This window comes from Entamoeba histolytica, genomic scaffold (genome assembly GCF_000208925.1).
Source record: "Entamoeba histolytica HM-1:IMSS scf_1104750517397 genomic scaffold, whole genome shotgun sequence".
Classification (NCBI taxonomy): Eukaryota; Evosea; order Mastigamoebida; family Endamoebidae; genus Entamoeba; species Entamoeba histolytica.
The window spans coordinates 1-16,732 of NW_001915172.1; the positions used below are offsets into that span (position 1 = coordinate 1).

Here is a 16,732-nt window from a genome sequence, read left to right on the forward strand (position 1 = left end):
CTTTTATATATTTATATTCTTTTTATATTATTTGGTTTTCGTTGTTGTTTATATTTGTTTCTTCTATTATTTATCAATTTTATATTCATTTATTCTTTTTATTTCTTTTTTATTAATTCTTGAGTATTGTATATTTCTTTATTATTTCATTTATATATTATCAAAATATATGTTTTATTGAATTTATGTTGAATAAAATATTGAATAATTCAATATTTTCAATGTCAAACTTTAATTCTTTAATATGAAATGTTGATTGTGTTTATTATATTAAATGAATATGATGAATGAATATCAATATTATTGTTTATTTGATTTTAAAAAATAATAAATGAATATAAAATAATAAATGAAATAAAATAATGAAGACATTGAAATGATAATGAAATAGAATAATCTAATATTGAACAAATTAAATAAAGAATAAATTGAATATATCATTATTGTTACTTTATTATTTATTATTTCAATTATTAAATATTAATAAATTATTATTCATGAATATTTAATTGATTGATATTTTATAATTTCATTTTCATTTTATTTAATAAATGAAATATAAATAATAAATGAATGAATAATAATTTAATATATGAAATAATAAAAAGAAAAGAAAGATAAATAATAAAGAAATATGATGTATTTAATATATAATATAATTTATTATCAAATATAATAATATCAAATGATGATTTATTTTTATTTCAAAATATTTTGCATCAATAAAAATGTTGCTAAATATTTTGCATCATTAAATTTTGCATCATTAAATTTTGAGCTTTTTTTTATTTGTTTCAATAAAATTTGCATCCTTTATTTTTTTCATTCTTTTCTTCTTTTATCATCTCTTTTCTTTTATTACTCTTTATCTTCTTTCTTTTTATATTCTCTCCTTTCTACTTTTATTCTTTCTTCATCATATTCTACTTCTTACTTTCTTTTTATTCTTTTATATCATTCATTCTCTTCTTTTTCAATTATTTGCTTTTTTTCGTTGCCAATATATTTTGAGAGAATTAAGAATTAAATACAAATTATTTCAAAATAAAATAATAAATCAACTGAGGAAAAGAATAAAGGGAAAATACAAACGAAAAAAGATAACATAAGAAGAGTAGAAAAGAAGAGATAATAGTAATGAAGCATAGTGAAAATATGAATAAAGAATAAATGAAGTTCAATAAAATACTAGACATTTATATGATATGTTCAATGAACAAATATCACGTATCATAGATATGATAAATGTAAGAAATTGCAATATAAATATAATATTTATGAATAAAATGAACATGTAAGATATAAATTATGAAAATTCAAGAGAATAGAATGATGAAAGTAATGATAATTAGTATTTGTAATAAGAATAAGAAGATTAATTAATAAAGAAATAAGAAGATTAATAGAAGTGTTTTGAATCAAAATACCATATGAAATAATTGAGAAAGATATTGTTAACAAGAATATGAAAGAATTAATGAAATAATGTTATAATCATTTTGATGAATATAAGAATCTATATAGAATAGAAGAAATAATCTATTTGATATTAAAATAATAGATGTAATAGCAGTTAAATATCATATAGAAGATGTTTGTTTTGAAACATAATAATTAATATATTTTATTGATAATAAATAAAAGTTTTATTTCATTTTTAATTTTATTATTAATATTTATATAAAACAATTTTAAATTAATAAATAATTCTGATAGATGAATAATAAACTAAATATGTTTAGTATAAACTAATATATGAATCGAATAAAATATTATAAATAATATTAATATTAATATTTCTATAGAATAATTGAATAAATAATTTATATGAAAAATAAGAAATAAATAAGAAGAGTTATAAATTAAAATATTTATTTAAAAAATAAACATAGAATTTATTTTATAAAAAGAATTAAATATTAATATTTATTAACATAATTATTTTATTTGTTAATATGAAATAATGAATGAAAAGAATATTTAAATATATTTTTATTTTATTTGTAAATTGTTACATTATTATATTATTTACATAGATAAAATATTAAATATTATTAATTCATTAAATTATTTATAAAATTATAAAGAATTAATAAAACTATATTTATTTATTTATTATTATTATTATTATTATTATTTATTGAATAAATTATTTTTGATTTTCTTCTTTTGAAATATATAATTTATTTTATTTATTCAATTTATTTAATATTATGAAATTTATTCTATTTGTTTATTTATTTACTTCTTTATAATATCTATTTATTTGATTAAATTTATCATGTTTCTTTTTGCTTTTTTAATATATTTTAATTTATGAAATATTTATTTTCTTATTTTTATTTATTTCTTTTTTATAATTATTTTTTATGGTACAATTTATTATTAGTATGTTAATTTGTATATTGTATATTATTATTTCTTCATTCATTTGGTTATTTATCATTTATTTATATTTTGTTTTATACCATATTCTGTTTGTAGAAAATATAATTCTTTAATTCTTTGACTATTTCATATCTAATCATTTATTCACGTTTCTCGTGTTTATAACTTATTATTCTCTCTAATATTTAAAATCATGTTATTTTTATTATAATTTATTATAATTATTTATTTTTAATCAATCTAAAAGAATGAAATTAGTATATATTAATTCATTTGTGTAAATATTAAAATGGAGATTATATTTTGATTCATAACAACATAAGAATGTATAGATTTTTCATTTGAAATAAAGATAATAAATGAAAAGAAATAGAAAATGGAAATAAAAAGAATGAATAATAAATAATAAATAAAAAAGAAGAAATAGAATATGATTAAAAGAATAATAGAAGAATAATATAAATAATAAGAAAATAGAAGAAAATAAGACATAATGATAATAAACAAGAATTAGATATAATAAAAGAAATTAAACGATATAAAGAAGAATATAAATAATAGAAATATGTCAGAAGAAGAAAAAATATTAATAATTTGTGATTTTCTCCGGAGAAAATCACAAATTATTAATATTTCAAATTGAAATGACAAAGTGTTCTAAAAATAGAACACAACATTGAACATAAAAATGATTGTAATGACGTGTCAACTAAAAATAGAAATAGAACATGACGTGGCAACACGTCAGAAATATTTATAGAAATAGATTGATGACGTAATGAAACGTAATCAAATAAAAATAGAATTATGGTATAGATAACACAAAAATCTAAAAGTCAGAATGAAAAACTAAAAATGAACTGACCGAAAGGTCAGCTGACTCACTGACCAAATTTATAGTAAAATTATAATAAAAATATTATAAAATATAATAAAAATATATAGTCATATATATAAATATATATATATATTTTGGACCTCAAAAGTCAGTGTTGAATTATTTATGAAACACTCTCTGACCATATTGTGTTAAATAACACAATTTGTTAATTTCTTTTGCTCGATTTAATGTTATCAGCCGTCAGGAAATCGTTACATGCACTTCCCTTTGGTTGTTATTTCACTCTTATTTTCCTGTACAACTGACAACATTAAATTATTCACAAAAGAATTTAATTACCTAGTGCTTTCCAACGGTTTGAGAAAAGTGAAGTTGGCAAATATGAATATGCTGCTGTATCTTTTCTGAATGCTATTTTCAATGAATCTTCTTGTTGTGCCATTTCATCATCAGAGTTCGATGCTATAAAGAATATGCTGCCCCAATTTATTGCATTAGCGACGAGTATTGGAACAAGTAATGCCTTTTCCCCCGCAGCTAAGAAGATTTCTCCTTCAAATATGAATCGGGGTTCTAATTTCCCATTATTTGCGAATTTTAACGAAAGGCAGCTTTTAGAACTTGGTAGAGTTATATAAAACGGTCTAAGTGTATGACTAGATTTTACGAGTGTCGTTTCTTCGGAGTAAGGAATGTTGAGTTCCGACCATGTAACCTGTTCCGTGTTTGTAGGAAGGTTTATTATGTTGGTAGGATAGTTAATTGGAAAAGCTTCGGTTCCACTCGAATAATATAGCTTATTGAATGTATGTTTTTCTTCTGGGATGTTCGTGGTTATGGTAATTTTTGAAAAACCATAGTAGTTTGAATCCGGAGTGTAAGTTGCTGTTGCGTTTTCCTGTATTGTTATGTCTTTTGCTTGTAGAGCAGGTTGTACGTTTATTGATGCATTGACGGCATTTAAACCATAATGATTTTCATCCGGTTTAAGAAGGTAATTTCCGTTATTTGTAAACGTGTGTGTCAGTGTTTGAAGAGGAGGGTTGACATCCGTTGTTATCGAAACTTGACCGAAGGTATGATTTGGTTCTGGTAAGAAGGTTTGTTGGCCGTTCTGGTTTATCAATTTTACTAACATATCTTCTGTTTTAGGAGGTACATCGACTTTGAGGTTTACTTCTTTTATTCCATCATAATCAGTTGGTGTCTGAATTGTATAATTTCCATTCTGTGTTATGTAAGAAGATAGAGTTATAGTATTTATTGGCTGTTTTGTTTCTAAATCTGGTATATTTGTTAGAATAATTTTTTCTTTTTCGGAAATTATTTCAAGTGAATCCTGGTTCGATTTATTGCATGTTTTTATGAGGTTTGTTAGGTTTATCTCTGTTTCCATTGGTTATAATGTTTATTGAGATGAATTAAATAACTAGTCAATTAAAAGTTTAAACTTCCTTGTTGAAGTATTTATTCCAAATCTCATCAAAAAGACCGGGAGAAACTGATGATATTCCCCCATTAATTTCCAGGTCTATTTCAATGAATTGCTGGTCCGAGTTTTGTTCTCTTCCCCCGCTTTCTAATGTTAATAATAAACGTTTAGTCGAATCATTATAATTTAATCTATAAGGAAATATTATTATGTTTTTTTGAGGTGTGATATTGAACCATTGATTTTTGTATGCGCCGAAATGGATTGCGTGTGTTTTCAAGTCGAAGCTCATTACCACGTAGAGTATTCCACTTCCTTCTGTAATCATTATTTCATGTTCATCGTCGTCTTTCATTGTTAGAAATGTCGCGGTTGAAGTTGGAATGTTTAGAGATTGCCATGTTTGAGTGTTACCATTTTCAGATGTTATGATTATATGATTAGTTGGTTGTTCATTTATTTGTATTTGTTTTTCGTCATTGTCTGGATTAATTCCTGTCAGTTTTATCCTGTTTATTACGAGTAAGCTTGGTATATCTTTTAGAGTTATTGTTTCTTTTTCCAAAACAATGTCGTATTGATTCATTTGGAGGATATTACAAGTGTTTATTAGGTCTTTTATACTCACTTCCGTGTTCATTGATATTCTCAGTTTCTCTGGGATCTTGTAATATCAGTTTATGTCTTTTTCATCTAATTCGACGTTTAAACACAAGAAATATGGACCAACTAAAGTCAATGTTGATATTGCAAAACGCAATCAGAGACAAGAGCTTACTGTTACTATTCCGGTGTCAACTGAATGGAGAGGTGCAATGAGACATATCGGGGGAAGAGATTACAGTGATGTCCATACCATTTCGAGTTTATCCATGCTCGCTGGTTCCAGGCAATTTATAGAAATGTGTGATTGTTTTGATCAATTTAAAATTATGGATGTTCATATTTGTGGCGATGTTAGTAAAGGAGTATCCACATTAATGAATTTTAGAGTGTGTTTTATAAAGAGTATTTCACTTCAGGTGAGTATTGATAATGGTTCAAATTGGACAGATATCGATGCTGCTGAATTATTAGTTGATGCGAATCATGTGTATTTTGAAGAAGGTCAGGCTGGCGAATTTATTGAATATTATAATGGGAATTTTTATATCGGAAAACCGGAACATGGTGCTGGTTATCCGATAATTGCCACGCAAGTTCTTAGTTTTCCAACCGTTTATGGTCTGGCTAGTCGTCGTACTGTTCCTCCCGGATTTTTTACTCCGAGTCCCACGGGAGTTTCGTATGTTGAGCCTAGTTTTGATGTTCTTTCTTCTTATTCTTCTTTTATATATCAAAGTAAATTACCTGGTGCCAGTTTACATTTATCACTTGATGTTGCTGGAGTATCTTCGAGTGAAAAAATGATGACAACCCCCACTATGATGGCGGGAAAGTTATATAAATTTATTCCGGAGAATCAAAATGGACGTTTTTTCCCTTTTATTATGTATGGTGCCAAAGCTACTCTTCCTACTGGTGCTGGTGATATTACAGATGCTCTTTCTTTTATTGATGATGGTGGTATTTCTTGGTCTGGTAATGTGGGAATACCTCAAGAAGAAGAGGAAATTATTTTGGATAATGCTAATGTTGATTTACAGGATGTTATTCGTGATAATGTGAAAATAAAAGTTCGTGTTGGTCGTGGTATTGTAGTTGGAGGATTTCAGGGATCGGATGCCGCGGATGTTGAAGCTGCATATAAACAAGAACTTGCTAATCATACCACCGTTGATACTGATGGTTCGTATATTATGAAAATTATGGGGTATATTACAGTGAGATTTAAGCAATTGCGTTCATCTCCTCTCGAGATTGTTGAAGCATATAATTTTGTTCGTTGTCAGTCATCTTGGAGAAATCCAACGACTGGCGAGGTCGCATCTCATGACAGTGTAATTTCGTTAAATGGTTTAGGACAATTTGTTCAAGACGGTGTTAGTGGGTTTGTTATTGAACGTGGTGATGGAGAGTCGTGGACGGATGCATTGAAGCGATATGGCGTTGAAAACATTCCAGTTGATACTTTCTTGACTCTCGGCTCTCTTGCTGAAGGAACGGGTATTACTTCTTATGCATGTAATATGGTTAAAAAAGGAGTTAAGAATGTAATTGGTCCATTAGTTGAAAGTGCCATTTCTGATGCTGTACCTGGTTATAATACTGCTAAGGTGTTGGTGGGATATGCTTATACTGGTATTTCTGAAGGTATGGAGTTTATTGATAATAATACGTATTTGAGTGCTGGTCGAGATGCTTTGGAATCTGTCTTAATTGGTGGGTTGAGGAAAGTTGCAGGTGATAAAGTTGTTGATTTTTGTGGTAATGTTACTTCATTACTTTCAAAGACTATATCACTCTTTAATTAGAACTTTTAATTGAATCTTGTTTTCAATCATTTGATGCAACGACGTGTTAGTAGACGTAATTATCCAAGAAGAGGTTATAAAAAACGCACAACTTTGAAACGACAAGCATTTGGTAATTTTGCAAGTGCTATGCAGCAACGAGATAGTACTAATGTAGTTATTAGTATGCAAGAGGACGTTTCTATTAATGTTCCAGTTGGTGCAAATGAAGGTACAATGTTGAGGAATGTCACTGCTTTGATGACTTCTACACAATATTTTCATAATTATATGGGAATGTATGATCAATTCAAGTTAAATGCTGTCAGAGCATCCATGGAAATGACATTCATTGGAAATCAGTTGTTAAATAGTGCAACATTCCCTTCTATATGTACAGCATGGGATCGTAATGGTGTTAGAATTAATACTGCTGTTATTAATAATACGAGATATTTCCAATTACCTGCTTATTCTTCTGTTTCTTCGTATTCTAGTGCAAATGAAAAGACATTGTATTATGGTAGTAGATGGGGAGTAGTGAGACAATTAGATGCGGCATCTATGATGGAAAAGTCTATGTATTTACCAACAACTAATACTAGAGATGTACTTAGTATGGATAATATGTATAGTGCATGGAATCCTCAATTACTAATCGCTATAAAAACTCCTCAAGCTGTTAATGTTGCCAATGCTTGTACTCTAACAATTCATTGGCAATTTGATGTTACATTGAGAGGTTTGAGAAAAGTACTTGTTACTGATGAAAATTCATTTAAACCTTATGCCGGGTTTATTGGTTATGCTCGCAATAATAATGGACTTGTTGTACCTAGTAATATTCCTAATGCTCAACCTCCGTATATTTTAGTTGGAGCTATTGCTAATGGATTTGCTCCATCAATTAATCCTGAGACTGTTTATGATAATGCCAATGATGCATATTCTAACGGTGGGTTGGTAATACCAAATGATGGATTGCCAGAACATAATGTTAATCTCTAATTGATTATTGAACTTTATTTGGTTATTTGATGTGGAGACGAAGGAGAAGACAATATAGTTATAACAAACGAAATAACCGTTATTATAATAGTGCTGGAAAGTATGTTTCCAGACAATATGATAAACAACCCATTGATAATGAACAACAGTTTTATCAATTTGGTGGAAGACCTTATAATCCACCACTTCCAGATGAATCTCTTCAAAATATAGTTAGTAGGGAATTGGATAAACGATTAGGTGAAGAAGGCAGTTTTTATAAAGAAAATAATAAACTACAGAAAAAGATTGTTGATGATAATAAAAGTCTGTATAGAGCTATTCTACGTGCTCAACAGGATAATCTTAAAAATGTCCATCATATTGAACGTTTAGAGTCTGCAATTAAAAAATATAAACAAAATGCTGAACGATTTATTACAGTTGAAGATTTGGTTCGTGAAAATAGAGAATTGATAAATGAAAATGTGAATAAGATCAATGAATTAAAATTACAATTTGGTGATTTTATTCCTCGTAATGTTCGTACTCAAATAAAGGATCTTACAGAACAAAATTCAGTATTGAAACGTCGTGTATCTCAAATTGAAAGGAATAATGGGATATTTGTTACTCGTGCAGAGTTAAATGCTTTCAGAGATTTCTATGAACCTCTAATTGAAAAACAAGGTTCCAGATTACAAAATATCGAAGAACGAGTTAATGTCATGAGAGGATTAATTGATAAATATCCTGCTTTTGAGAATGAATTACAGAATCTATCTAATGCTTATCGGAATATGGGAATGGTATTTTCTAAACAATATGATGATTTAAATTCTCAATTTAGACATTTGAATACAATAAGTCCAGAAAATTTAAATGCTGTTAGAGCGGATTTGGAATTATATAAAAACCAACTTCAAAAAGAAATACAATTACTTTATAAGACTAAATTGGATGTTAATGATGCTGCTAAGTGGTTTGATCAGACATTACCCAATACATATAATCGAAATGATGTAAATGCTTTATTAGGACAAATTAATGATTATGTAAAGAAACAAGAAGGAATTATTAAGGATATTGATTCAAGACTTGCTGAACAGAACCGATTTTCATTGAAACGACTTGATGCTGTTACAGATAAGGTTAATTTATATACAGAACGTCTTGATAAATTAGAAAAGAAATCAGAAGAATGGAAAAATGTTTTTGATGTTGTTAATAGATTACCTGAACATATGAAAATACCATTAAATGATTTACTTAAAGATTTATTGGAAGAAAGAGAACCCGCTAATTTCACTAGAAGAATGAGAATACTTGAGAGTGAAGTGAAAGCTCTTAATTCATCAATACATAAAATTGGTAGTGGTAAAACAGAAGAAATTACTCGTGTAATAAGTTTGGTGAATAGTATACAAAATGATATGAATTCATATAAAAAGAAGGGACAAATAATAAATGCAGGAGAAGAACAATTTTATAGTGATGATCCGGATATGAGACAGAGTAAAAAGGCATTTGAAAATACACGCCAATTATTAATTTCTCGTTTTAAAGATGTTAATAAGTATATAAAAGATAATGAAGTTCGAGGCGCGCAATATAAAGATGTAATAAGTAATGTTAATGCGATTATGAAACAATTTGAAAATATTGCTCGGTCTTTTAATGCTGAATATGTTGTTCCTGTTAATGATATGCAAAATTTCCATGAAAGTATGATGATGGTTTTGAGTGGTATTATGGATGATAAGTCTAATGTTGATGAAATTCGTTATAAATTGGATGTCGCTTCTCACGATTTTGATAAATTGCGAGGTTCTTGGAATGATAATAGAAATGCAGGTGCTAAGATTATTGCAAATAAATTAGCTGAACGAAATGGTATAAATATCAATGATTTTGTTGAATATGCTCAGAGTTTTGCTGTACGTGGTGGTGCAGATTCTTATGTTTCTGAGAGTGTAATACAACCCAGAAAAAGAATGTTAAGAGATGATATTTCTTCTGATTCAAATTCTGGATTTGACAAACGTGGAGATGGAACAGTTACACCGAGAGAAAGAAATTACGGATATGAAATAATAGGTAGACATAAAATTGAACCTAAATATGATGCTATTCCCGTTGCTTCGGATTATAGACAGAAGACAAATGATTTGATGCGTTCATCTTATAATGAATATGATTATGAGAAGTGGTACAAAGAAGCTAGAGGAAGAATAAAAGAACGAGTAAAGAAATATTATGATAATCCGGAAAATGAAAGAGAAGTTGTTGATATTAATGGACATATTACTGAATCTATTCCGAGAGGTGTGTATAACATGATTGAGGCAGATGAAATCGGACAATATGAAAAGCGTGTGAGTGCATCAAAAAGAAACAATTTAATACTAAAACGTACTATGGAACGTATTAACAAACATGCATGGGAAGATGCAATGAAGAAAGATAAAACGGTGAAACCAAGAAAAATAACAAAAATTTCAATGGTAAAAGATAAAAAGAAATAAATTAATTTAATTCTTTCTTAATCGTAAATTATGTCCATATCATCATTTTTCCCTCCAAGAGGTGCGCGTTCTAATGGTCCGTCTGAATAATCATCAACATCATCATCGTCATCAACATCATAGTCTTCTTCTTCCATAGTATTGTCGTTGGGAGTGTTGTTAAAATATTTACTTCTCTGCTTTTCATAAGTTGTCATTGTATCTCTTTCAAAGCGATTAAAATCGTCTTTTGACATACCTAATGGATTATCTAATTGATACGATTCAAGGTCTTCGTTCCATTCTTCAATCATGCTGTCATTATTCTCCTGAGATTCATCTAGTATTCTTTTCATCTTCTTGTCCTTTCTCGATTCTTTAATCTTTTCATTAAATTCTTCTAAGAAAGTATTGTCATAGCCCAGCGTTTCTAATAAGTTTGTTACTCTATTGTAGAATGTTTGATGTTCGGTGGGACTGGTTTCTTCTGTTGTTTGACTTTCTGGCATATCTTTAATTTCATTAAATTTTTCTTCTAAGTCGTTCATTGCGTTGTAATTTTCTTCTTGTTTTTCCATGTCTTCTGAATCATTTTCAGATTCTTCTGGATCTTTATAAAGTTTTTTATTTATAAATACCGTCAATGAATTTCTCTTCCACCAATTATAACCACCGTTATACTTCATTAAACTTACTACACTTTCATATTCTTTCTGATTTAATAAATGGATACAAGGACGGGCGGTTACAATAGCTTTGGAATATTTTATATTTACCATTGTTTTCTTATTGATAGTGGATGTAATAGCTTTTATTAATCTTATTAAATTCTTATCATAGTTGATGTCATCAAATAGTATAAATCTATAATTTTGTTCTTCGTCATAAGCGTCGAAGAGAGAATCTCCTCTTAACATAAATGTATTAAATTTTAAGAATATTTCTTGAATGGCAAATTCCGTTTTACCGGTTTTAGTTGGTCCAACGATGAATAAATTTCCCATTCTATAACGATCGCCTTGAGCGCATTTAATCCATTTACGTATTGTTTGAACTTCCTCCATTTCTTCTCTCCAAGGTAATAAATCGTTTCTAGTATAATTTTCAATATCGAGTCTTCTCGCATTTTTACGCATCCAACGTGATTTAATTTTACCTTCTTGTTGGATATATTTTTCTGCGTTAATATCCAACAAATTCTTTTCTAATTCTCCGTAATCTTGGTATGAATCTAAATCGGATAAAGCATTTATCCACGTTTGTTTAAGATCTTCTTTAAGCGTTGGGTCTCCTTTGAACATTCCTTTACCCCTCTTTGTAATGTATTCTATAATCTTAGAAATGTCGCCCGTCCTTGATGTATATGAATTAACGCGCGAATACCAGAACGTTTGTTGTGTTCCGTCTGAATGTTTAATAATTGGGCGAGCTTTGAATGAACGAGGCCTTCTGGTTACAATTATAACATGTTGATGGGGATGAGGATTGACCTCGTCTTGTTCCACTGGAGAAATATGTGCGTATTGTAGGTTATTAGTTGGTCCGGCAAATCGGTCTATTAATTCTTTAAATTGTGTCTGGTTTGATATTTCATCTCCCCAAAGAGTTAAATACATGTATCTAGAAGTAAAATGGACAGCTTTATTATGAGAGAGAGCTTCTTTTAAATGTAATTTATCTGTTTTGGATGGTTCCGAATTAAATGTATTTGTTGACATGTTTGAATTGATGTTATTGTGTGTGTATTTATAGTAACTTTTGAGGTTTTGAATGCGTGTCACTGAGTTGTCGTTGATGTCATTGAATGGAGTTGAACTATTTAATCGTCAGAACTTTGAAAGAAATTATTCGATGTCTTCTTTTAATAGGGTGCATGATGATATTTATACTGACGTTGCCTCAATGGATTTAGTAGACGTTTATACTGAATCTCAGATTGAGCCGGGTGTCAATGGATTATTAAAGAGATACTTCTATCTTATGAAAGAACCTTCGTACATAGACTGGAAATTGAATAATAGCGAAAAAGTAAAAACTGACGAGGAACGGCAAGATTTGATTAGACAAAAGCTTGAGAGTATAAGACGCTGTGAAAGAATTTCACTATTTCTCGATGAAAGTGGTATCGGATTAAATAGCTTTAATGCTTGGAACAGGAAATTTGCTAAGAAGAAAGGACTTAAAAGCGTTGAACAATCTGCAATTCCTGATTGGGTGAGAAAATATTCGCGGAAAATTGAAATGGTTGTTGATGATGATAATGTGGATGTTGTTGAAGAAATAAGTGAGCAAAAATCTAAACGAGCTTTACTCAAACCATTAAAGTCTAAAGATGAAGAGAAGAAACCTAAGAAAGCCGAGACTAAAGATAATTAATAACTTTTTATTCTTTTATTTTAATTGTTTAATAATATATAATTGGATAATAATATCAGTGTTTGATTAAGTTAAATAAACCCGACGAAGGAGGGTTACATAAGTTAATAAAAAAAAATACGAATACCAAATAAATCTTTAATTGATAATTAGTAAAAAAAAAAATAATAAAAATTAATCACTTAAAGTGTATAGCATATTCTCTGGTATAGAAAAATCTGAATTGATCTAGAAGTCCTAAAAGTTTTTCATTATCTATTATTAATACGTGAGCATCTTCTATTAAATAATCTAAGTAATTGAGCAATGTGTCATTGTAATTAAATTCGTTGATAAACGAAACGCGTCTTATCCAAATGGCGACAGCGTGAATTAGACTATCTCCTTCTGGTGATAAATTGGTCGACGCTAAGTATTTGATGGTGATTGATATTTCGGCAGCTAATTCTTTTAAAACGCTTTTAACATAAGTTGAGGAGTTCATAATGTTGATAATATTGTTAATTTTTCAGTGCTTTAAATACGTTTGAATACGTGTTGTTCAGTAATAGTTTTGTCTGTTTGGTGACGTGTATTGTCTGTTCGCGTTGAGTTATGCCTGTTTGTGTCTGTTTATGACGTTTTAAGGTGTTTGTTGTCTGTTTTGTTCTATATTTAAGTAAACTGAAAATAAAACAATAATTATATAATATAATTGATGTCTTCAACTGTTGATGATAAGATGGAATATTGTTCTTTATCTGATTTAACTGTCGGTGCTTTGCGCGATTTCTATTTGGATCTTGATGATTTACATGATTTATGTTCTACCATGGTTGATTATTATGAAAAAGAACAAAGAACTACTCTTGGAAGTGATAAATATTTAAATCTTATTGAAAGTGAAGTTTTCTTGGTTAAAGATATTGCTAGCAGTGCACGTGAAATGTTACAAAAATATAAAACTGTTATTAATGCATTTAAACGGTGTCGTGATGATAGAGAATTAGCACGAAAAGAATTAAGTAAACCAAAAAAAAAATAATTAATTATTTCTTGTTTAATCATGTTAATATTTTAATTATTAATTCGGCTGCAATGATTCCTATGAGTACCACAAATAATAAAATTGCTACTATTAGAGAATAACATAATCTTAACAATAATTGGGGTTTTCTATTTTCAATTTTATTTACTGACTCGTTTTCTGTTTCTACCATGATATAAACGTTAAATGAGAATAACCAGTTAATTAATTTGATTTAGCTTTTGTTGTACCAATTCAGTATAAAATAACGCATATTGATTATTTAAGATATATAAATCTTCTTTTGATTTGTATGATTCTATTTCCGGTGTTCTATTTCTTTTTGTTAATCGTTTGAATTGTGTATTTGTATCACTACAGAATAAGAAGACATAAATACTTCCATTTGATAATCCTAATAATAATGGATGAATAAATGTATTAACCAATGCTTCTTCAATTACTTCTGTAGAAATTCTACTCGTATCTACGTTAATTACACCAACATTCTTATTAGTTAATTGAGGAATCTGATATCTTCTACTTAATTGTTCTATTCTTAATCTGAGCTTTAGACGTTGTTCATTACTTATTGAATTATTGGTTGCGCAAAATACTTCCAATGATTCGATGGGATGTCTATCCCATATTACAATATCAGCATCTTCATAAATACTTGAATTTAGTTGAGTTTCATAACAATCTAATATATAATTCTGAAATTCAAAATTACTTATTAAACCATCGTGTAAAAGTTTTAATTTAAATTCTCCATCGGTGTTGTAATCAATGTATTCTTTTATATATGCAGCGGGAGTATAATAGTCGAGATATTCAAATAATAAATTGCATAACATTGTTTTACCCGTGCTAATACTACCACTTATAAATACATGTTTTTTATTGTAAGCGAATGTTTTATATTTGTTGATGCATTCAGAATTATTAACATTCATCGTTTATGTTGTTAATTTATATATATATATTTATATATTTATTAGTTCTTTTTATTATTATTATTACGTGTTTTGTGTAATGATTACGTATTATTTTTAATATTATATTATATAATTATTTATTCTATAATTTAATTTTGTCGTCATTTTAATTCCTCGTTACTGTCGTAATACCTCACCTTCTCTTGTTGTTTATTGGTTGTTTTGTGTTTCTCGGCTTCTTCGCGCTTCTATATTGCATTTTTTTTTCTCGATTCTCGTTTCTATTCTTCATTGGTATGATGTTTATCATTCTCTTGACTTTTTTGTTGACTTTTGTATGTTTATTCGACTTCTTCGCGCTTCTTTGTTGCATTTTTCTTCTTATTTCTGCACCTTTCTTTCACCCTAATTCCTCACCGTTTGAAAATTTTGAACGTTATTTTCGACCTTGCCACATAAGCATTTCTATATAAACTGGGTCAGTGATCTAATATTTCAGTTGCGCTGACTTTTATGTTATACTCCATACGTTGTTATTTTATTTATCGTTTTAATTTTTAATTGTTATTCATTATACTAACATTTTTAGTGTTTCTTTTTTATTCCCATAATTTTATGGTATTTATATCACTTCTCTCGATATCCGTTTCATTATCATTCTTGTTCTATTTATAAATCCAAACATATATATATATATATTATATATGACTATATATTTTTATTATATTTTTAATACTTTTTACTATAATTTTACTATAGTTTCGGTCAGTGAGTCATCTGACCTTTCGGTCAGTTCATTTTTAGTTTTTCATTCTGACTTTTAAGATTTTTTTGTTATTCATAACGTTATTCTATTTTTAATTGATCACGTGTTGATGAGTCAATTCTATTTCTATAAATATTTCTGACGTGTTGCCGCGTCACGTTCTATTTCTATTTATAGTTGCCACGTCATCACACTTCCATGTGAACGATGCTGTGTTCTATTTTTAGAACATTCATAATCATTTCAATTTGAAATATTAATAATTTGTGATTTTCTACGTAGAAAATCACAAATTATTAATATTTTTTCTTCTTCTGACATATTTCTGTTATTTATATTCTTCTTTATATCGTTTAATTTCTTTTATTATATCTAATTCTTGTTTATTATCATTATGTCTTATTTTCTTCTATTTTCTTATCATTTATATTATTCTTCTATTATTCTTTTAATCATATTCTATTTCTTCTTTATTATTTATTATTTATTATTCATTCTTTTTATTTTTATTTTCTATTTCTTTTCATTTATTATCTTTATTTCAAATGAAAAATTTATACATTCTTATGTTGTTATGAATCAAAATATAATCTCCATTTTAATATTTACACAAATGAATTAATATATACTAATTTCATTCTTTTAGATTGATTAAAAATAAATAATTATAATAAATTATAATAAAAATAATGTGATTTTAAATATTAGAGAGAATAATAAGTTATAAACACGAGAAACGTGAATAAATGATTAGATATGAAATAGTCAAAGAATTAAAGAATTATATTTTCTACAAACAGAATATGGTATAAAACAAAATATAAATAAATGATAAATAACCAAATGAATGAAGAAATAATAATATACAATATACAAATTAACATACTAATAATAAATTGTACCATACAAAATAATTATAAAAAAGAAATAAATAAAAATAAGAAAATAAATATTTCATAAATTAAAATATATTAAAAAAGCAAAAAGAAACATGATAAATTTAATCAAATAAATAGATATTATAAAGAAGTAAATAAATAAACAAATAGAATAAATTTCATAATATTGAATAAATTGAATAAATAAAATAAATTATATATT

General features: G+C 27.5%; 8 protein-coding genes across 8 annotated transcripts; 4 read left to right on the forward strand and 4 right to left on the reverse strand.

Moving 5' to 3' along the window:
- Nucleotides 1-3,560: 3,560 nt before the first annotated feature.
- Nucleotides 3,561-4,625, reverse strand: EHI_072460 (uncharacterized protein; the record flags this gene model as incomplete). The annotated part of the gene is made up of 1 exon (XM_001914127.1): nucleotides 3,561-4,625. The coding sequence occupies one exon, from the start codon at nucleotides 4,623-4,625 to the stop codon at nucleotides 3,561-3,563; it is 1,065 nt and encodes a 354-aa protein (XP_001914162.1).
- A 49-nt stretch (nucleotides 4,626-4,674) lies between these two features.
- EHI_072470 (uncharacterized protein) lies at nucleotides 4,675-5,247 on the reverse strand (the record flags this gene model as incomplete). Its single annotated transcript, XM_001914128.1, has 1 exon — nucleotides 4,675-5,247. One exon carries the CDS (start codon nucleotides 5,245-5,247, stop codon nucleotides 4,675-4,677), a length of 573 nt encoding a protein of 190 aa, XP_001914163.1.
- A 94-nt stretch (nucleotides 5,248-5,341) lies between these two features.
- EHI_072480 (uncharacterized protein) lies at nucleotides 5,342-7,075 on the forward strand (the record flags this gene model as incomplete). The annotated part of the gene is made up of 1 exon (XM_644134.2): nucleotides 5,342-7,075. The coding sequence occupies one exon, from the start codon at nucleotides 5,342-5,344 to the stop codon at nucleotides 7,073-7,075; it is 1,734 nt and encodes a 577-aa protein (XP_649226.2).
- Nucleotides 7,076-7,108: 33 nt separating this feature from the next.
- EHI_072490 (uncharacterized protein) lies at nucleotides 7,109-10,566 on the forward strand (the record flags this gene model as incomplete). Its single annotated transcript, XM_644136.2, has 2 exons — nucleotides 7,109-8,013; nucleotides 8,154-10,566. The coding sequence occupies 2 exons, from the start codon at nucleotides 7,109-7,111 to the stop codon at nucleotides 10,564-10,566; spliced, it is 3,318 nt and encodes a 1,105-aa protein (XP_649228.2).
- A 17-nt stretch (nucleotides 10,567-10,583) lies between these two features.
- Nucleotides 10,584-12,263, reverse strand: EHI_072500 (uncharacterized protein; the record flags this gene model as incomplete). The annotated part of the gene is made up of 1 exon (XM_644137.2): nucleotides 10,584-12,263. One exon carries the CDS (start codon nucleotides 12,261-12,263, stop codon nucleotides 10,584-10,586), a length of 1,680 nt encoding a protein of 559 aa, XP_649229.2.
- Nucleotides 12,264-12,396: 133 nt separating this feature from the next.
- On the forward strand, nucleotides 12,397-12,921 carry EHI_072510 (uncharacterized protein; the record flags this gene model as incomplete). The annotated part of the gene is made up of 1 exon (XM_644132.2): nucleotides 12,397-12,921. The coding sequence occupies one exon, from the start codon at nucleotides 12,397-12,399 to the stop codon at nucleotides 12,919-12,921; it is 525 nt and encodes a 174-aa protein (XP_649224.2).
- Nucleotides 12,922-13,618: 697 nt separating this feature from the next.
- EHI_072520 (uncharacterized protein) lies at nucleotides 13,619-13,945 on the forward strand (the record flags this gene model as incomplete). Its single annotated transcript, XM_644139.1, has 1 exon — nucleotides 13,619-13,945. The coding sequence occupies one exon, from the start codon at nucleotides 13,619-13,621 to the stop codon at nucleotides 13,943-13,945; it is 327 nt and encodes a 108-aa protein (XP_649231.1).
- Nucleotides 13,946-14,148: 203 nt separating this feature from the next.
- EHI_072530 (uncharacterized protein) lies at nucleotides 14,149-14,883 on the reverse strand (the record flags this gene model as incomplete). The annotated part of the gene is made up of 1 exon (XM_644140.2): nucleotides 14,149-14,883. One exon carries the CDS (start codon nucleotides 14,881-14,883, stop codon nucleotides 14,149-14,151), a length of 735 nt encoding a protein of 244 aa, XP_649232.2.
- Between the last annotated feature and the right edge of the window lie 1,849 nt (nucleotides 14,884-16,732).